The sequence below is a fragment of the Apis cerana genome, linkage group LG3 (genome assembly GCF_029169275.1).
Source record: "Apis cerana isolate GH-2021 linkage group LG3, AcerK_1.0, whole genome shotgun sequence".
Classification (NCBI taxonomy): Eukaryota; Metazoa; Arthropoda; class Insecta; order Hymenoptera; family Apidae; genus Apis; species Apis cerana.
In genome coordinates this window covers 12939420-12961485 of record NC_083854.1, presented here as the reverse complement: position 1 = coordinate 12961485, position 22066 = coordinate 12939420, and the positions used below count along the sequence as shown (strand labels likewise).

Below are 22066 nucleotides of genomic sequence, written 5' to 3'. Positions count from 1 at the left end.
TTGATAAAAGTATTTTATATATTTTTTCGTGATAAAATTTAATAACTAAAATATATTAAAATATCATTTCAATTTAGTAAAATAAATAAATTAAAAGGAACATAATAAAATTTAATAAATAAAAACGTACAAGTTAACTATTGTTAAGGAGAGAATTGATAAAAATATTCGATATCTTTCGTGATAAAATTTAATAACTAAAATATCATTCCAATTTAATAAAATAAATGAATTAAAAGGAACATAATAAAATTTAATAAATAAAAACGTACAAGTTAACTATTGTTAAGAAGAGAATTGATAAAAGTATTCGATATCTTACGAATTTTTTAAAACGTGATAAAATTTAATAAGCAAAATGTATTAAAATATCATTCCAATTTAATGAAATAAATATTAATAAATATTTAATAAAATAAAATAATAAAATAAATATATCGAAAAAGAGGAGAGGAAATTGTGTTAGAAGGAGGGGGGCGTGTGACGAGGAATCGACTGCGCACGGGTGATACGCATGAAATTGAAAGTTGAGGGTTCGAGCGACGCTTACTTCTTACGCTTCTTCTCTTTTCGTTTCCTTATTGCGCGGCGGAGAGGCGAGGACGTTACCATAAGTAGGCATCTCTTGCCATCTTTGGCTCTCCCACTCTGTCTCTCCCCCCTCCGCCCGCAGCGCGGCCACGGTTTCTGAATTACAAACCTGATTCGATGTACGGCGCGTTGGCAGGATTCGAGGCAGGACACGTACCCTCTTCTTCGATCTGTTGATCGGATCTAACCGATCCTCGATTCGGTTAATTGGATACCACTCGTGATTCGATGGGAATTTTCACTCGACCTCGTTCACTCGTTCAACGATGTCGCAACTTGATTCTCGTAATATCGTAGAAACTGGGATATATATATATATAAATACGTGCAATATTTTAATTCACACACGTAAGATTCAATTTCGAAGCATGAATAAATACACGTGAAAGAAAAAGGGGAAAAAGGTAAGAGGCGTATACGGAGAAACGGATGAATTCGGATGAAATATACGACAAGAACGTTTGTCGAGAATAGAACAACCTGTTGGATGGATCTTCGACCCTTTATTAGGAAGAGCGATGTCTCCCTTAAGAGCGAGATCTTCTTTTTTCGCGTAAGTGCACGTTGGAGAGGAACCTGGTCGAGAAGAGGGGAGGGAGAGAGGAGCGCGTTAAAAAGCGCCATCGCCATTTACGGCTGTCATCTCGTGTGGATAACCTGTGAGTGCTGCACGAGAGCGTTGCACCGTATCGCGTTTTCACAAAGGTTTTGCGTCAACTTTGACAAAAGCTCGCAATCGCCCTCCCGTCCTCCTTCCCTTTTATCGCGTTGCGTCTTATTCTCAACCGAGATTTTATTTGAAAGCTTGGTCGTTAATGGACTCTGATAAGAGAGTTTCAGGAACGCGCGTTGCTTCGAAACGAGTTTCAACTGCTTGCTCAGCATCCCGCCTAACGTTAACGTTACGATCAATGAATCGTAATTTTAACCATAATATATACTATATATATAGTATCTTTCTCAATTTCGTATTAAATATTGTAAATGTTTGTCAGAATGTCTTTTTTTACTTGCAAATGAAGGATGCGAACAGTTACGCGTTTGTCGTAATGAAAGAAATGGGGTGGAATAACATCGCGTGTCGATTACTCGATGCAACGTTTTTCACGGTTTTCCTCCAATCCATTTCTTCTTTGGCCGTCCACCGGCACCCCCATCCCGAGTTGCATATAGCTGGAACGAACAAACACAGAGGCAATCTAGTTGTTACCTACGCGTGGGCACCCAGGGTATTGTCGGATGAGTCATCTCTCTCTCTACCGTATACCTCTCACCACCACCCCGTGTGCAGCGTGTGCAGTACAGCACGGTTTGTTTTCTGGGTAAAAGCCGGAGCCGCCGTGGCTCTTAAGAACAATGGAAACAAAAGAGGCAGGCCGGCACGCGTGCTAGCACAAGGTAGCCATGGTCACGGCGGTCACGTTTCGCAGAATGTTGTGTCGTATATGTACACCGTATGGCCGCGTCCTTTGTGTACACCTACTACGCTCCCGTACCTTCCTCGCGTTGCTTTACCCTCGAAACTATGTATGCCGATATGCACCAGTCACCTCGATATGTCCATCGTGTCTTGGATAATTCCAACGAGTACAGGCAACCAGAGACCTCTATTTTCGTTTGATTTGTATTATAGGCTTGGTTTTTCGTTGTATCGTGACCTCTCGCGTCGATCGTATAATAAATCTTTCTCTTTATCTCTGATGATTGTAAATCCAATTAGAGATGGAATGAAAGGGATAAATAGATTTCGATTTCATCGAAGAACTTTTGAATTCTACGTTACGCGTCAAAGTTAATATTAGATATATTAGGCACATATACTTGGGGAGATCGGTCGAAAGTAGAAAAAAAAAAAGAAAATTTTCGATCGATTCCCTTTAGCACGTATACAACGCGTATACATCGGTTCATAGCGTGATCGATGACGAGGTTTTACGTGTGTTGCGCAGGTCGAGAACGTGAGCCTGTGCGTAGGAGCGCTCCGAGCTCTTGGGGCGGACGTGGGCTCCGTGAATCCTAGCGAATTGGCTGCAGGATCAACCCTTTGGCCGGTCCTCGCCCTACTTTTCGCCCTCTCACGATACAAGCAGAGAGCCAAACAACTTCAAGACATGCCTAGGTAAGTTCGAATACAGGTTTCTTCTTATCGACGATTGATAATACAAAAAGTTCCAGCAAAGTCGAGTAACTACCGTCGGTAAGTTAGATTGTCTGTATCAGCAACGGATAATTTTTGTTATACCGGTAGAAGATAAATTTTATCACAAATTGCATCATTAAATAGAAAGAAAAGCGCTTCATTTTTTTTGAAGATAAAATATTTATTCCGTATAAAAAACATCTAATTTGGACAAATTTGTCTAAAAATTGCAAACAATTTAATAATTTTAGTATTCGCATATTCGATTTTGCATAAATATTGTAAAAAAGATATTTGCATCGAAGAAAAAAAATCTTATGTTACGATATCGTTTAACATTTATTCAACAACGAGCAATATTAATCGAATGAATATCTATCGTCATCATTTTTATCTCCGAATTTATCGATCGTGCATCATAATGATTAAAAGTCTGAGTTTCAATTAAATTATCACAAGTTATTATCACAAAATTTTTATTTAAATTTAATCGTATTTTTACTCTTCGTACATTCGAGTCGGACGAACGGTCCGACGACATGCTCATTAACGTTCGTGTTAATTATGCTCTATACGAGTTGTTTCACACAACTAAACGACTGAATTGCGCTATATACGTGAATTATCGTATTTCCGTGGTAGGAAGGTAACCGCGAGCTGAAACTTCAAATATATTTTAATTACTCCTGCAACGGTCCGCGATTAATTACTCTCGTGAACACTAAGGAGTCCCACTGACTTGGCGTTTTTCTTAATCCGCATTTCCCGTAAGCCGCAACTGTCAAGGTCGTTATTTTTAAACCTACACGCAATCCTACGCGAGAGAGTTTCGTGGAAGTCGTATTTTTTGCAAAACGAACGATATTAATCTTCGTTATACACGTCTACTTATACACGACAATATTTTTCAGAATTATATTCGCGGACGAATTAAAACGACAATTTAATAAGTTAATCAGGAACAGTTTTAACGAGAAAAAATTTTTCGTTTTTCTCCGTATTCGCAAAAGCTAACGTAACGAGCTTTTTTTATTAAAACAAATTAATAAAAAAATTATAACGATACGAATATGAAATAGAAAAAGGATCCCATAGGGAAATTCGTGACGAGTGGAATTCAAGGTTCGTCGTCTAATGGACCGTGTAACGATTCTTCGGTGGAACGGAGAAACATAAACCGTCGGAACCTTTAGGAACGCTCGGCATTAACATATTAACAATGCTCCATTATGTCCACGACTGAGTGTAGACCGTAGTCGTTGCGTTACGTTCACCACACAATATAAGCGCACGTATACATCGAAACTCCCTCTTCAACACAATTCAGGCAACGTGGGTGTATTATAGCTCTGGTCTGTATAACGAGAATATAACGGGTAACCTCAAAATACTCTTCAATATTTTCTAACATATATATCATCAATATTAGTTTTTAAATAAGAATTATATCTGTTGTGGATTTGATATGTGATACGTATATACGTAGTTTTTCTACAAAAAAAAAAAGGCAAAAACACTATATCATTTTCTTATTATATATGTTTGGTAAAAGATTTATGAAACATGATAATACGTAGTTTATTTATATGTATTTTGAACTCGTACGAACGAAACAAGTTAAAAAGATAAATATCAATTCATTCAAGAAGCTTTATACGCGTGCATTCTAGTTTGTTGACTTTTAACCTTCATCTCGTACGTCAATTTCACGCAGTGTAATAAATAGAAAAACATGTCATGCATACCACCATGAAGAATATGAATAACTTTGTGCACAAAAAATTTTGTATCTGTAGTTTCGATAAAAAACATAGACGATAATTCAACAAACTTTTCAAATTTCAAACATATTTATTTGTATCGATCGAATCATATTTAAAAAATTTACCAGCTTTGTAACGATGCACGTAAACAGTATTCAATTGTTCCACGAGAGATATACTAAATTACCATTAATAGCTTCCATGAATCCATTAAATCGTATATAACGTTTGAATTGCCAATTAAGTAGATTTTTCGAACCACTCTGTAGAAAGTTGTCGTTTACACGATTTGTACACACGTTTATGTACAAGTAGAAGATACACACCAAACTCTTTTGCGTATGAGACTCATACGGGCGCACACAGAACGTATTGTTGCCTCTCGGTATACAATACTTCGTACGTGCACGTGCTGAAGGTATGCACGCATAAAAATGATTTAAAAATCCACAATAGAAAACGCTCGTCAGAGATTGGCTGGCTCTTATGGAAGGCCAACGATATCATTGGTCGGTTGACGCGGTGGGGAAATTCACGGAGGTAGTAGGTACTAACGTACCGGAGATGAGAAGGGAGACAGAGAAAGAGAGAGAGACAGAGAAGGAGAAGGATAGATAAACGACGAAAAGAGAAGAACGAAGAGAGTAAACGGGATTGGGAGATTCGAGGGCAAAGAACGAACAGGACTTTATGGGGGTGAACACGAACAGACGAGAAGGGATGAATCTGGGGTTTAATATCGAGATGAACAGAGATGGTGGAAAGATGAGCGAGAGAAAGGGACGGTATGAGAAACAGAGGGCGCGGATAGCGAAATACGGTGCGAGAACGAAGGAAAAACGGATAGATAGGAATATTGCGAGATGAAACGTATAGCAGAGACTCTGTTAAAGGGAAGGTATATCGTATCTGCATGGAGATTCGAAAGAGAAAAAAGGAAAGAGCGTATGCGTGTGTCTGCGGTAACAAGGAGTGAGAAAGAGAATCGGGAAGAGTAAGAGAGAAAGAGAAGGAGTGATGGGGATTGTACGAGTGAATAGTGGGGGCAAGAGCGAGGGAGGGAGAGAGCAAAAGAGAGAAGCCACGTGCTATGGGAACAGGAATGGTTCTCTCTCGGCGGGCCTCAGTTTGAAACGGGCCATCAACGATGCCTACACACCATGGCCATAGTATGACCGTGGAACAGCTCGCCATAAGGCATCGTTTCCTCGGTGGATGTGTAGTGCAGTGAGAAAGGCTTCGCTCTCGAAAATTACTTACAATTTACAAATTCCTGTTTTTGTTCGTGAAATATACGAATCGAGAACTGGTTCCTAAAGACAAAGATCGAAAATATGCTCTCTTCGAAAACGATCCGAAAATCGATCCGTTTCGAGAATCTTGCGTTATTATGCGCCAAGATTCACTCGCAATTCTCGTGGTTGGATCGAAACGACAAAATCAACGATTCGATGATCGATTGGTAACGGATAATCGAGAAAAAATGATATCGCCTTTTGACAAAGTTTCAATAGAACATATGATTGTACTCACAATGATACTTTCTGGATTATTCTCTCATGAAATTTTCAATATTCGTTTTATAAATGGTTCGAGTCGAAAGATAAAAATATCCGTTTCTGTAAATCAGTGAAGATGGTATACCGTAGTATATCGTACAAATTCGAGTATCGTAAGTTATAACCTATTGTGTGATTCGTTACGCGAGGAAAGATTTATACGAATGAAAGTAATTATAGAATACAAATGCAAATAAAATCACAACGATCGTTTATAAGCGATCGCGTGCATGGTGATGATCGATTCGCACGAACGCTTCTAATTACAGGAAATGGAGGTGTAACGTGAAAATGTAACGAACGGATTTGCGATACGATACAGGAAACGAATCATATCAGTTTGTACATTTTATAATAGTATAACGGTTTAAGGTATTAAATTAATCGCGTGTTTTTACCAATATATAAAACATATCGAAAGATCAAAACTATAAATGTATCATCGCGAGAAATATGAAAAAACGAAGCGAATGAATCACAGCCGTGGTTCCAATTACGTTTTTTACCGTGTCTATCGATCAAGACACGCGACAGAGAATTTGACGAAGAACAACAGGAACGAATATTCGTTTTCTGACACAAGTTGAAACGTTGCCGAAGGTTGTCTCATTTATTTGTTTATTTACTAACGCGAACGCGTCTACCGGTTGATTCATCGAGACACTTTTGACCGTCAGAAGTGTCAGTGCACGCAAGAAGTGATACTATTTCGGATCGCACGGAGTAGCTAACCTCAAAATTGGTGCAAAATGGGAAACAGCGGAAGTAGTGGTGGGGCCAACAGGAAAGCTCGCAGCTTGCCAAATTCACCGGAAGCGCACAGGTATCGTTCACGATTCAATTTCAGTTTCTCGGCCTTTTTGCGTCCCTCTTCTCGACCACCAAGTGAAAACCGGTTATTTCGTTTGCAAATCTTCGAATCCTCTACGCGGTTGCCATTCATTTTTCTCCGTGTATTTCGAGCCGGACGAGAAACAAAGGTCGTTCAGCAATGCATCTAAATATCTCGATTCGTCGTTTCGCTTCGATTTAATGCACGATGCTTCCTCTCGGTTATACAGACTTCGAATCCTAGTTTGCGAATTGAACTTTCACGGTGATTACTTGGTGTTGTTTGTCGAAGCGTATTCTCCCAGATCCCGCAGAAACCTAGTAATATTTTGTCTCGTGGTTTCAACTTTGAAGTGCAGGCTTTTGAACGTTTTACTAGTGATATTTATCGAGAAGCTAATCGAGTCGAGAATTTAAGGTTAGACGATGAACTGTGTAAAAGTGAGAATCGCGCAGCGTGTATAATTACAGGACGCGAATGAATAAGACGTGCTCGGTCACGATCTATATTGAGAAGGAAAAAATTCAAAACCAGATCCCCCGCCTCGTGGCTCCGACTGGGCATCGCCAAGGGGCCCCGAAGACCGGTTAGGCCTTGAGTGCAGGTCGCACCTCGACACCTTCTGCACTCGAACCTCCGACGCGAACACGCGATTCGATGAGAACATTCTGTCACGCATCTTTCGAATCGTCGCTCGTCGCTGTCGGTATACCCGTGCAAAAAAACTTTCTCACTTTTTCTTCTCAGCGGACGGAACATTTTTACCGATCGAAATTGACTCCTTCGATACATAGAATAGAAAGATACGAATAGAATTTTCCATTCTAATTATAGCGATAATCGATATTCGAGTAAAATTTCAAAACGTGATATTCCACTTTTATAGGGCAAGGAAACATAACCTATCTTCCTATTAAGAAAGTTTATTATTTCTTTCTTAAACGAGTTTCAGAATTTTCTTTGTGGGATCGTATTAACTACCACGTTGATTCTTAATGCGTTTTACTTCCTTCGGAAGGCTATACATTGCGGTAGCATTAATAATTTCTACGTCTAAGATTTATAAAAAGAATCGGTCGAAGGGAAAACGTGACTTTTTCAAAAACTTATTTTTTAAGCGATATATATTAATATAATTTTTTCGTGTAATTTTTCAAAAAAATTTTTTTTTTTCCTAACAAATGACTGCGTCGCACAACAAATTATATACGATAATAATGCTTCCTTATCTATTCGGAATAATGCTCGCGCAACTGATATTGTTTGCGAATATGAATCACACAACGGAAATAATAATAATAATAATACCAAAATTCACGTTAAAAGAATACTTTCGGGATAAAACTTGACGTTAATGATTGTAACACGAGTTCGAGGCTCGAAAGGTTGTATTAGAAGAGGGACGGAATTGGGGGGGGCGCTTCCAATAATTTTTTAGGGTCTATCGACCCCCCGGATCCTACGCACCTGGCGATTCGATTGACGAAAAGCAGAAGTTTCCTTTTAAAGAGCGAAAGGCGTATAGACAAGCGGTGTATTTATTATTATTTTTGCCAGATGAAGCGAGTCAATGCGGCGCGCACAATGAAAATGGGGAAAAGAATAAAAATGAAAAATAAAAAGTCCGTTTTGCGAAATTCTGTCGTAAACGAAGTCTTGACTGTTTCCGTGGGAGAACCGGTCTGTTGGCACGACGCCTTTCGAATAAACTTCACTCGAGGCGCGGATCGCCTCGATTTCCGTGCAATTCAAATGCATCAACTCCCTATTAAATGGCCGCCTTTGTTCTGGCTCGTGTGTCCTCCCGGATTCGATCGAGTTTCATGTACGTTATTTCGTAACATCCCACGTCCCCGCGATAACACCGATACAATGGTATCGTACAAATTCGTCAGTCATTTTCCATGCTCGATATTTTTGCCCGCGTTGCGTGCATGCCTGCTCGCCGGAGGAATATTCTGTCGCTTCGCTATGCGCTCTTCGAAACGGGTAAAAGTGTAACGGTAAAAAAGAAAGAAGGAAAAAGAAAAGAAACGGTGATTGTGCGCGGTGTTTCGTTAAACCGAGTGAATAGTTGAATAATGTACAAGTAAGTTGGTGTAACGAAATCAAAAATCTGATCGTGTTTTAGAACGTGGAGTAATAAGATTTTGTAAGATCTACGCGATAAAAGTAAGTAAGTTATTTTTTTTTTTTTTTTTTTGCGTTAAACGAGTCGAGAAACGAAACGAAGCAAATCAAGAGAATTTGTAATAATAATAATAATAATAATAATTGCGATAAATTTGGAATTACGTTAAGTCGATTCAAGCACGAAAATTATGGATTATTTTGCGAAGAAATCGTCGACCGTTTTTCCGTATATTTTTTTCAAGATTAACAAATATCGTAAATACGAAAAATAGTTCGATCGAAAGGAGGGAAAACGTAATGGCGCGGCGCGTTAGGGGAAAGAAGAGGCGAAGGAAGATAGGAAAGAAAAAAGTAGGGGAAAAAAGTCGAGCACGGGTCGGTTATTCGCGAAGCACGTGGCCGCAGCACGGTCGCGATTCTAAAGAGATACTTTCTCTTTCTTTCTCGTGTCCTTCCTTTTTCCTTGCCCTTTCCTCCCTCCTTTTTCAACGTATTACGCCCGCCGAGTCGACCCGTTTGATTTATTATTCGCGACTCGCGCGATTATTTCACGCGGGGCCATCATTTTCTCCCTTCGTTTCGTCCTCCACGCCGTTGTCGTAGTCGTCGTCGTGGTCGTCGTCTCCCTTTCCCTTCGTTCGCTTTCGAGCGAAAATTCTCTTTATTTAGCGAACGAGTTCAAAGACATTCGAGAGAGACGAGTGTGAGTTCGTGTTTTCGATGTGAATGGTCGCAGAAATAGATTCTCGAGTACGTTCTCGCTTCTGTTAGCGATCGCCTGGTCAAAGTGCGCAAGTTGGACGCATTGAGAGATCGATCGTTGATCGTTATACGCGAAATCACCGTTCCCTTTGTATTCGCTCGCCGTTGAATATCCCGCTTTCGATCCTCCGTTCTCTATTGAGATTGCCATGCTGGAAATGCCATGCTCGATATTACTGTTATTTTCGCACGCGTGGAGAACTCGTTAAGGATCGTAATTAAAATAATAATTTTCGTAGCTAAGTAAAATTTCAGTAACGGTGTATAACATAATATTTTTCATCTTTTTTTAACATCGGATGAATAGAGAATATATCCTCCCACGTTTTAATATATAATTGTAGAAATTTAATTAGGATTTCGATCGATCGAAATTCGATTAATCACGGTTGAAATTGTTCTCTTTATTGAAAACCATTCACGGAAAATTGAATGGAACGTTTTAATTAATTTCGTAATTACGACAATCGAAATGAATCGATCAATAATTATTTCGCGTGTAAAATAATGATTCGGGTTAAAAATCAATTACTCATTTATGACATCGATAAATAAAAAATCTAAATTCGAAACATTTTCAAAAACATTTACACGTTTTAAAAAGATTGGAAAGATTTTTAAATATTTTACCGTATTATCCGTGTAAATTTCTTATTTATATATAATGAAAATAGGCAATATATACACACACACATCATACACATATATATGAATGCGCATGTCATCAAACAACTTTTACACAAACTCCTCAATTACTTTAATGTATTCTCTCCCGTATATACAAGCACTCGAGGGAAAGTCACTTCCCGCTGGTAAAACGTGCCTTCCCGAATGTCATAATTAAGTGTAACCTTTCGACGGCCTCTTGTCGCGAACAAAGAGGAGGAGGAGGAGGAGCGTTCGATCGTTTCGAAGCGAAGATCCGGTCGTGCCATGAGAACTTGGATCCGCTTTGGACATTTTTTCCCCCTCTCTTACCAAATCCTTTCCCAAATCCAAATCTTCTTATTTGCGTTTCCGTTCGCGTGTCTTCTTCGAGATTTTAAGATGACAGATCATCTTATCGCGATCCTTTAAAGCAAGAGGGCATCGTTATTCGAACGATCGATAGAAATCACGATCGAATCGAGATCCGATTTTCCCCAGGGTGGGGAGAGGATCGAAAGGAAATCATGGTGGCGGACAAGCAAAAGATATATCGGGAGACGTTAGTCATAGGCGAAAGCCGGGAATACAGCCATGCCTAATAAACGTTTGTCCCGCGTCCTTGCGTTTCTGAAGACGAGGAATAATAAGCGGTTAAGCGGCCGCGATAATAATATCATCCGCGTGAAATAGTACGTCGCCCTTCCTGGTAGAACACCGTCCTTTTTTCCCCGAGATTATCTAAATTTATCTCCTTGCTCTGGAAACAGGAACGCGCAACCGTTCCCCGTGCGCGGCTAGCCGCGCGCACTTTCTCCTCGCGTTTCTGCCTCTATCGACCACTCGAGAATCGCCTCTTACAACCTTCGAGCGAAGAGTAATCGCCTCGCCTCCCCGCTCCGCGCTCCTCTCCCCACCACCGATTAATTATCGACCGCTATTCGCGCGAATTATCGCGAGAACATCCTGAGAACATGCGCGCTCTTGAAACAAATGCGTCCTGAAAACAAATGTCTGCCGTCTCCTTGCGCTCGATTATTATTATTGTTGTTGTTGTGTTGTTGTTTTCGTTATTATCGCACGGATGTAATTTTATCACGATAGGAGTTAATTTAATAATAATAATAGAGAGATATTTTCGAGATCTTGTTAATAATAAGAGAGGGACGAGAAAGGTGTGATCCGTTATGAGGATCGATGCCTCGGACTCTCGCTTGAAAATAACTCGATTTGGCTCGTATCCACGGATGACACACGCAAACACACAATATACTCTAATACCGCGAATGAATTAGCAATTCGTGCGAAGTATTCGAGTGAAACGCTTGCCACGCGCGATCATTCTTTAATATACATTACTGCTCGACACAGATTTATATCGTTATAACGTTATCCCATCCGTCTTCCGTTTATTTTACACCGTGGATGAATCGTGTCAACCGGGATGATTAAGCTTTCGTTATTCTTTTTATCTTTGTTGCACTTTCATCGGTAAGACGTAAATTTTTGGCCAAGTTTTTTTTTCTTTTTTACGGCCAGTTACAAGTTTCTATGCAAAGTAAGATAAATCTTGGAAACATTTATCCCGCTTGACGTGCTTTTTCTTAAATTTTCTTAAATGGTGATTTAGCGCAAGGGGCAAGCTGACATTGCTCCTCCGTGGAATTTCTATGCACGTTGTGAATAGTACAATTTGCATTCGTATACGATTTATCGTTTAGCGTACGGTTGGAAAAAATCAGTGGTGTGTACGCTTTCACCGTCGTTGCAAACTGGTCTTCAAAAGAACTGACTAACCGTGCAATTACTCCATGGTGCCATGGATAAATTACCAGATTCATTCACGCGAAATGTTTATGCGAGTTGACCGCGCCAACTAAGAATTTCACCCTACGTTCGCGTGTCCAATTTCGATTTTTCATTTTTCTCTTTACATTATTAAAAAAATAATAATAATAATCGAGTCAATCGGTATATAAAAATACTCGTCGTGGTTCGTAACTGTTTCTCATTTCCACATCAACCTAGTTTCCAGAAAAAAATCGATTAAATACGACGGAGAGTTTATAGGGTGGCGAGGGTAATAGGCAGTGATGGGGAAAATTTAATAGCTGAAGTTACGTTAATAAAGTTACTTTAACATTTTATTATTGCAAGACGTAATAAAAATAGGAAATAATTGTAGCTACGCGAAAAATGCATTTTAATAATCCAATTCCGAACAATTATCTTTGTAGGAAAAAATTTCATGAAAATCAATAAGCGATATTCGTCGTATGACACAACCTATTAAAAAGTGATTTGCTTCGAACGATCATCAAACGACGATTCATTGCATCTGTTCCCAACAGTGATGGGGAAAATTTAACAGTCGAAGCTATTTCGATTATTTATCGTTCAAAAATGTAGCGGATCATCTATAATCACTCTTTAACGAGTGATTGCTTAAACTAATTTTATTCGAGGTTTTTAACCAGTTACTTTTTGAACGCGCAACAACTAAAGTGCACGCGGATTGGTCGAGCGAACTATATATCCTATACGGTTATCCGCGCGAGATGCACAACTATGCGCAAAACGGACGCGGCGTGGTTCGATATAGTTAAGTCACGCGCAGGGGGTGGGGGAAGTTGGTAACGGCACTTGTGCTCAACCGTGTGTACACAGGGTTAGGTAAAAAGTAGAGATCCCTATCGCCACGCCGCGCCACCCGGCGACATTCCTTCTAATTGCTTCGAAACTTAGCGGCTCGGTCCGCGCCAATTTTTTCCCGATCGTCCGGCCAATTAGATCTAGCCACGAAGACACGCGATCCGGGTCCCGAGGTGGGGTCGCGCGCCGCGTCGTTCGCGCTTTCACGAACTCGCCTCACGACTCGGCTACGCCTCTCAGACGATCGTTCTCGTCTCGTTCAGGTAAAACCGTAATTTTACGCGTTGCTCCACCGTCCAACTCTGTTATTTATCGCCGTTAACGAGCTAACGATCCTCATTTTTTCTTCCTCTCTTTACGAACCGACCATAACCTAGCTCTATTCGATCTCCGTGGATTATCTCGAAACACTGCCTTCCTTGCCAAGCAGAATATTTCTCGCGATTTTTTTTTCTTCTTTTTTCTTTACGATAAGACGATTTTAAACTAATTCGAAATTAGATTTTTTAATCCTTCGAACGATTCGGTATAGGGTATTGTTTCCTTTTTTTTCGAAGCGTGTATTTCGATGAATGACTTTAGGAAATCTAGGCGATCTCGTTAACGGGAAACGGTGATTTTATGTAGACCGGAACTCGAGTCGTTCGTCTATAGAACGCTATCGTTACCGTCATTACGATACCGTTATCATCAGTTGGGTTATTGTTGTAATATTATCTGGGGCGAAAATATTTTTTTTCGTGCATCCTTTTTGCCGCTCAATGAATCGATACGATCGAATAGATTCGCTTTAACAACAATTTGTTAAAATAATATTCTACGTATCTCTGTTCGCACTGTATATGTGCTCGACGGTGTAAAGTTTAGTTAAAGTTATCGTCGAAAAGGAGATTCGATCGTGCGCATCGTGTCGATGGAAGAATCGTAGCAATGTCAGTTTTGGGAAGCGTGCGGTCGAAATGGCAGGGAGGAGAAATCGGATATCGATCCTCGAGGGCCTCCCAACGGATATGGAAACCAGAGGCTTGAGTAATTAACAGAATCTCCTTTGCCGTGCATATATATATATACCTGCATGCCTGTGTCTGCATTAATTGTCTCCACGACGTGTCCGTATCACGAGTGCACGAGACACGATCAACACGCGTGTGTGCGTAACCGAACACGCGTTTTGCATATGAAATTCTTGCAACGTGATCCATCATTCGAGTTAATAACACTCGTACAACTAGAAGACCGATACATCGATTCGATAACAAGTCTTATAATTAATAGCTTTCGTTTAACCGTGCGATGATTCACCCTTATTATTGTTTCGTATTTCGATTCGAATCGAAACAAATAACAATTCACGCATCGCTATCGTTGTTAATTTTATTTAAAATTAAAAAGTAAATAAGCGGACGAAAGATTTTTACCTACCACAAAAGATTCCGATCGAATTCGAATCCCAACCGCGTTAATTTTGGCCGTGAAACTCGATTCTGAGTTTCTTAGGGAGCGGTATTCTATCTCGTTAAGTTTACGACATTGAACCGTGAAACGGGATCCCGCAAAAAGGATGGTACTTTACAAGCGTAAGCTTAGAAGTTTCACACCCTTAACGCCTCATCCTTGATGTTCAAAGCTTAATAATATCTTCGATAGCGTGCAACCATTCGAAGAAACACCTCTTGCCTACGAACGAGGGACAAAGGCGTCGTAAAGACGGTGTTTACAGTCAAAGCACGTCATATCTTGCCATATTAATATGTCGGCTGGTTGCAGAGAAGTCGACAGAAATTGCAAAACGCGATACCGATGGCGCTGCTGTTCGCAACACCGACCGAGAACATTAATTCCTGATATTACCCTCGTAAATATCGCCGAAACGTTCTCTACTGGCAGGTTTCTTCCTAAGATTGAAATGATTTTTTCTTCCGCGCGACGTCAATGTATCGTCGCGGGAAAACATTTCAATTTTTTTTTCTCTTCCTCTTTTTTTATCCTACGATCTATTACCATCGATGTATCGCCACGACTCGGACGGATCTCGCACGCCGCTGCGTGAACGAACGAATCGACAAAGGAGAAAAGCTCGTAAATTTTTATGGACCACCATTTCTCTTCCACGGTATACGGATTGGTACAGTTGAAAAAAAAAACATTCTTAGGTGAAACGATATTTCCTTTAAACTACTAAATTTGAAAAATATCCGTTTGAACGAATCTCTAATCGCAAGAAAAAAAATCGCGTCGTATCCGTTAAATAATAATTACGACAGTGAAGAGAAAATAAAGAATTTAATTTATATACCCACTTGCACAAGTAGGTATATAAAGACCGGTAAATAAATTTCTTTGGAAAATTTTTACGCGAAATGAAAGGTGTAATTATTCTTTCCTCGGATATAGGTAGACACCATTAACTCTAGTACAGGAGTAAGTATTTTAAACACCGCGGAAAATATAAGCCTGTATCTTATTCTCTTCGAGTGAATAGCGAAACGAGAGAAAAATAAATTTCGCGTCAGCGGATAAAAATAGAGGATAAAGATTATATACTTACAAAACAAAGAAACAAGTATTTACTCGTTTTCCATCTCGCTTCTTTTTTTTTTTTTTTTATCTTTGTACTCGTGCGATTAAACCGAGCAAAACCATCTAATTCGATATTAAAAATAAAACGTACGATTCCGTACTCGCAATTCTACCTTATCTACGAGCAGCGTGTGGGTAGATGATTCGTTTTTAAACAGAATAACCGGTCTTGTATCAATTCTTACGATCAATATCGTCCAGTCGACACGAGTCTCGTATCCTCGTACATCCCGAGGGGGACACGAGGATGCGCCTTGCTTATCGGCACGGGTACAGTTCGCCTCCAATAAACGTCTCGCCGTTCTTTACGCGTTATAATGCGCCTATAACCACCGCACCATTGAAAATTTTTATTCGAGTCGTAAAAGGAGGTCAGCCCATTAACGCGTCTTGTTCCTACATTTTACCCTTAGGCTTGAAAATAATCGGGCAACATGCGAAATAGAGGCGTGCATATTCATCGGTTCAAACGTATACAAATAATAGTAGCATTTCACTTATCAAGATTCGTAAAGTATTAAAAATCCTTACTCCTCGTTTTATTTAAAACCAGTGTTTCGAGGGAAAAAGAATACAGGAATAGATATTTCCGCGTATCCTGACGTATCGATCGAAACATCCCAAAACGAGAATAATTCTCTTAGCCTTGGTCGTTTCTAGGAAAGCGATGCTTTCATTGGTTGATTCATCGACAAAAGTGTGCGGGAGAAAAGAGAGGAGCTTCTTCGAGTATCCAGATACCGACGTCATCGTTTAAGCCAAATATTTACCATTCTTCGGTGACGCGACACGTTAGGTTAGGATTGTTAGGGAAACTCGGTAGATTTCACGAGTTATCTCGCATTTCTTCTCGCGTTTCACGAGTGTGACGCGTCTCATGGGTTTTACCCTTGGCTACGTCGTTCAGTCTTATTTTCATTCCCAGATTTATTCGCCGTGAAATCTATTACGCTCATTCGCCACGTTTCTTTCACGTTTAATTTGATTAAAATACAATTCTTTTTTCTTTTTTTTTAATTCATTTCCGGATATATATGTCCTCAATATATATTTTTCTAAAACTTTCTACGTATTTTTCTCTACTATGCCATATTACGTAGAGAAAGAAACAGGGAAAATAATTCCAGATATTTCTCGATTATTAAAAATCACTCGGATAACAAATCGACGAAAGAGAGATTTCGCTGCAACGAGAAGAAAAAAGGAATCGCGCTCGAAACGACCACCAACGAGGCTCTCTCTCCCTCCTCGTGTTTTCGTTCACCAGCGTTTTCTTTGGCCGGCGCGTTAACGCCCTCGTCGAGTTTTCTTCCTTTTATTTCTCTCGCGTTTGCCCTCTCACTTTCCGCTTTTTTCCCCCGATTTTGCTATGCGATCCAATCGCTTTCCGAAACTAAACACGGATCGAGAATTTCCATTCGCCTTTGACGAGTTTATCGCTTCTCGATTTCTCTCGCGCTACTACTTCTTACGCGATGCAGCCGAGATTATTATTACTCGATGAACGGGGAGAGAAACGGAGAGAAAGAAAGGGAATTAATTAATACAATTACCGGATCGTTTCATCCCTATTTCGTATGAAATTTCGTGAATTTGGTGAAGACTAACTCTTTGTAAAATAAACCTTTTCTTTTTGAAAATAGAGGACATCGTGGTTGATTCGGATTGAATTTTTTTAAATAAGAAACGAAAGAGGGCGTTAACGATAAGAGTAACGAGTGACTTTCTAAATCTGTTTCTTCGATCCATCCAGATTGCCGTCGCCGTACAACAAGCAGTCGGCAGTCGGGGGTGCAGGTGGCGGTCCTGGCGCTGGAAGCACGAGCATACCCTTGCCAGCCACCGTAGCTGCGACCAGGAGGTGTCCGCCGGACAAGGTTAGGCCGGCTCCTACGCCCACGCATCAGACGCAACTCGGTAAGTTTCCTCCTCTCCAATCTCGCCTCCAAATCTTAACAATAATCGATCTTACAATTATTTATAGAAACGAAGTACACTTATTAACGGTTCTCATTGTTTTAACATTTGTTTCACATTATACGGTAATAGGTGTTGACCTAATCCATACGTTCCATAACTTGTTGGAAGGAGTTGGCGGGATATTTATAGATCCCCCGGCAGAGTTATAGCGGTCGCAAACGTTATCCACGCGTAATTTATGTATTCAACCCGAGTGGATGCTTCAAAATTGCGGTGAGATTTCTTCGATTCCGGAAGGGGAAGATTGACAGAGGGTTGACAGAGAAACAACCGCTTGGCCTGGACCCTATTTAATCCTCAATATTTATCTGTTGATAATCGGAGAAATTATTATCAAGAAGAAAAATAAATTGTATGTTATATTCTCTTACCATCTTTCACTGGCTATCCTTCTCCTTTCTTCTTCTCCTCCGTGAAGAATCTCTGCATTACATGCTATTCTACAAGTTTTGTATGAATATCTTCTTCGAATATTGGATGGATTTGCTCTTGAAGGCACAAAGGAGGAGGTAAAGAGCACAGTAGGATCTGTTGACAAGAATAGGAGAAATTACTATCAAGAAGAAAAATAAATTGTATGTTATATTCTCCTACAATCTTTCACTGGCTATCCTTCTCCTTTCTTCTTGTCCTTCGTGAAGAATCTCTGTATTACATGCTATTCTCCAAGTTTCATATAAATATCTTCTTTGAATATTTGATGGATTTGCTCTTGAAGGCACAAAGGGGGAGGTAATGAGCACAGTAGGATCTGTTGACAAGAATAAGAGAAATTACTATCAAGAAGAAAAATAAATTGTATGTTATATTCTCTTACCATTTTTCAATGAAGAATCTTTGCATTACATGCTATTCTCCAAGTTTCATATAAATATCTTCTTCGAATATTTGATGGATTTGCTCTTGAAGGCACAAAGGGGAAGGTAAAGAGCACAGTAGGATCTGTTGACAAGAATAGGAGAAATTACTATCAAAAAGAAAAATAAATTGTATATTATATTCTCTTACCATCTTTCAGTGGCTATCCTTCTCCTTTTCTTCTCTCCTGTCCTTCGTGAAGAATCTCTGCATTACATGCTATTCTTCAAGTTTTATATAAATATCTTCCTCGAATATTTGATGGATTTGCTCTTGAAGGCACAAAGGAGGAGGTAAAATGACACAGTAGGATCTGTTGACAAGAGTAGGAGAAATTACTATCAAGAAGAAAAATAAATTGTATATTATATTCTCTTACCATCTTTCAGTGGCTATCCTTCTCCTTTTCTTCTCTCCTGTCCTTCGTGAAGAATCTCTGCATTACATGCTATTCTTCAAGTTTCATATAAATATCTTCTTCGAATATTTGATGGATTTGCTCTTGAAGGCACAAAGGGGAAGGTAAAGAGCACAGTAGGATCTGTTGACAAGAATAGGAGAAATTACTATCAAAAAGAAAAATAAATTGTATATTATATTCTCCTACAATCTTTCAGTTTATCCTTCTCCTTTCTTCTTGTCCTTCGTGAAGAATCTCTGCATTACATGCTATTCTTCAAGTTTTATATAAATATCTTCCTCGAATATTTGATGGATTTGCTCTTGAAGGCACAAAGGAGGAGGTAAAATGACACAGTAGGATCTGTTGACAAGAATAGGAGAAATTACTATCAAAAAGAAAAATAAATTGTATATTATATTCTCCTACAATCTTTCAGTGGTTATCCTTCTCCTTTCTTCTTCTCCTCCGTGAAGAATCTCTTATATGCTATTCTCCAAGTTTCGTATGAATTTCTTCTTCGAATATTCGGGATGGATTTGCTCTCGAAGGTACAAAAGGTAAACGGCGCAGTAGAATCTGTTGACAAGAATCGGAGGAATTATATAGAAGCTATTCTTCAAGTTTCGTTTCGTAAATAGGGCAACTGGTGGGTTAATAAATGAATTTCTTCCTCGGGTATTCGGGATGGATTCGCTCTCGAAGGCACAAAGGGGGAGGTAAACGGCGCAGTAGATTCGGCAGCGTGTTAAGGACACCCCATTAGCCATTAGTCCCGTGAATGGCTTTTAGCAACCCTTTGCGCGTTTCTGGCCGCCACGAGAGATCTGGACCACCATGGAAACTGGCTTCCATGGGGCACTGCGCGACCCTGCGCGTCCCCTTTAAATTTATAGCCTCTCTTGCACGAGCCTCCCCCTCCTCTCTCGCACAAATGCGCATTTCGCCCGTTCTATTTCGTCCAAATGTGTGGTGGCTAGCTACTACTACCACGCCAACAGTGTATCTCTGTTTTGTACGTTTGTATTAGTATTTCTGTACCTTTGTCACCCTATTTCGTGCAACGAGTTGCGTAGACGGGGCTGGCAACTCGCGTGGACGATGATATTACCTACGTCTATGGTGGGAGGAGGAGGTGGTAGGTAGCCCGCTACGAGATGGGGTGCCACCCCATAGTTTATACTTTACTCTCAACTCCCACGTTTCCAGGGTAGCCAGATGTGCACGCCGATTTACAGCGGTTCTCAATCTCGATGCACGAACGAATTCTCTCCTCTTGCTCCCAGATTTGTGATTAACAAAAGTAGCATGTTTGAATCCACGGAAATTTTCCACTGCGAAACAAAGCCAGATTTTAAAAAATTGTTAAATCTCGAAAAAAGAAATAAATTGTTTCTCGATGGATGCAAGTCAAAATGGAATATTCATCGCGGACGATGTAAACTCACGTGTTTTTCCACGAAGGGGAGAAGATCCGCTTACACCCCGCGCTTGTTTACACGGCTGAGAACCCCTGGCAGGCATCGAAGGGGATGCAGTTCTCTCCCGTGTATATACGTATATATCGTGGCTGTATCAAAGGCTGCGTGTTGCGAGAACGGCTGGATACAGAATGTCTTTCGGTTCGAAATAGACTTCCACGTCCTATAACGTGTTCATAATATATGTATAAGCGTACGTATAAGCTTACGTGTATATATATATATATATATATATATATGTATGTATGTATGTATATGTATATGTACGCGCGTAGACAAGCCATCATCGTGGTTCGTGGTTTTACGATATTATTTTTAGGAGCCTCTTCTCCTTTTTTTCTTCTTTTCATTTTTCTCCCTCCATCGTTCATCCCGCGCATACTAGACGATCCGTAGCGACAGCCCGTACGCTGTCTAGGTCATGGTCCTGATTTATGCCGGGTTTAGATGGATTTAAGGGATAAGATAACTTCCGTGAACGTTTCCTGGAAAAGAAAAATTATCGTCTCGTTTTCAAAAAGTGGAAAAAAATTGGTATTTCTTTTTTTTTTAAGGATACAAAAGCGTAATTTTGTTTCGTCTTTTTGTTTCATCGCTTAAATATAAATGAGTCGTAATTACGAGTCTGAGAAGGTTTGTTTAAAAGTTATAATTATAAAGTTGTAATCGAGAAGGATGAGAGAAACGTTTATTACTTTACTCTTTAGCGAAATCGATCGAGTGGCGGTCGATTTGAATGAGAAGCGAATTATCGTGCACGGCCCCTCCGGGAAATCTTTGCCCAGAAATCATCGTTTTCATAAAGCGATGGGCGTCGGTGGCGCAGTCGCGTGTTGCTGCACGCAGCTTGACTCCCGCCACACCGAGAGCTCGATAAATTTTCCGCTGCCTGTTCCGTATCCGAGCACCGGAACCCCTGCTTACCATCTTTTTTCCAACTCTGCTTCCATCTTTTCGAGGGTGGAAAAGTCGCAGCTGCTCCCTTCGTTTCGCTCTTCTCTCTCCTACGAAATATGGTTGTTTGAAAAGTAATTTTGTTTCTTTTTCATGACAACGAAACACCAAGTCGTTTCACGCGATCACGAACAATCGAGAAATTCGAGAAATTCGAGAAGTTCAATCTCGTGGCAATCTCTCGAGTTGTTCGTTGGTTCCCTTCGTTTGACTTTATTTTGTCTTCGATTGGTCTTCCAGAACGTGGTCATTAACGTCGAAATTGTCGGAACGAAATTTTGAAAACCAGTTTGACACTGGCGTATCCTTAATACACCTTCTCACAAGAGACTTCACAACTTTTTTCTTGTCTGAACAGCATTCCTCACTTTTTCGGTAATAAAAAAGTAAAATATGCCGAAAATGCTCCTTTCGGTTTCGCATCTTTGTTAAATCACGTGTGAAAAACGCAACCGCACAAAATCGAATGAATTTTTCTTATAAATAAACCGTGAAATGCCAACTCACAAAATATACGATATTAACACGGTTTAAAACGAAGTTGGCTGAATAAACGTTCGACTAGCGACACTCGCGTGAAGAAACGAAATTACTTTTCGAACACCACGGTTTAAAACGAAGTTGGCTGGATAAACGGTCGACTAGTGATACTCATGTGAAGAAACGAAATTACTTTCCGAACGGTTTAGAACGAAGTTAAGTGGATAAACGTTCGACTAGCGACACTCGCGTGAAG

The 22066-nt window shown here is 40.0% G+C and overlaps 1 protein-coding gene and 1 long non-coding RNA gene across 13 annotated transcripts in view; one reads left to right on the top strand and one right to left on the bottom strand.

Moving 5' to 3' along the window:
- Window positions 1-22066, top strand: part of LOC108001070 (protein sickie) — a 144796-nt gene that overhangs the window by 51307 nt on the left and 71423 nt on the right. For 7 of the 9 annotated variants that reach the window (XM_017061897.3, XM_062073127.1, XM_017061895.3 and 4 more), the window contains 2 exons: window positions 2541-2710; window positions 17411-17574. In XM_017061897.3, the coding sequence (XP_016917386.2) occupies window positions 2541-2710; window positions 17411-17574 (334 nt within the window). Of the gene's footprint in view, window positions 1-2540; window positions 2711-5597; window positions 6877-6903; window positions 8975-17410; window positions 17575-22066 lie in introns of those variants that run through there. The other 2 variants (XM_017061900.3, XM_017061901.3) reach the window with 2 other exon arrangements.
- LOC108001073 (uncharacterized) lies at window positions 17819-21992 on the bottom strand. Of its 4 annotated transcripts, XR_009829270.1 has the most exons (11): window positions 21301-21991; window positions 20644-20861; window positions 20344-20539; window positions 20084-20229; window positions 19103-19474; window positions 18875-19036; window positions 18646-18808; window positions 18455-18579; window positions 18232-18388; window positions 18009-18165; window positions 17819-17945 (listed from the first exon to the last, which is right to left on the bottom strand). It is a non-coding gene; the product is annotated as an uncharacterized LOC108001073 (long non-coding RNA). The 4 variants fall into 4 exon arrangements; XR_009829269.1 differs by lacking the exon at window positions 18875-19036 and having other exon boundaries at window positions 19103-19258; window positions 19325-19474; window positions 20644-21989; XR_009829272.1 differs by lacking the exon at window positions 18875-19036 and having other exon boundaries at window positions 19103-20229; window positions 21077-21992.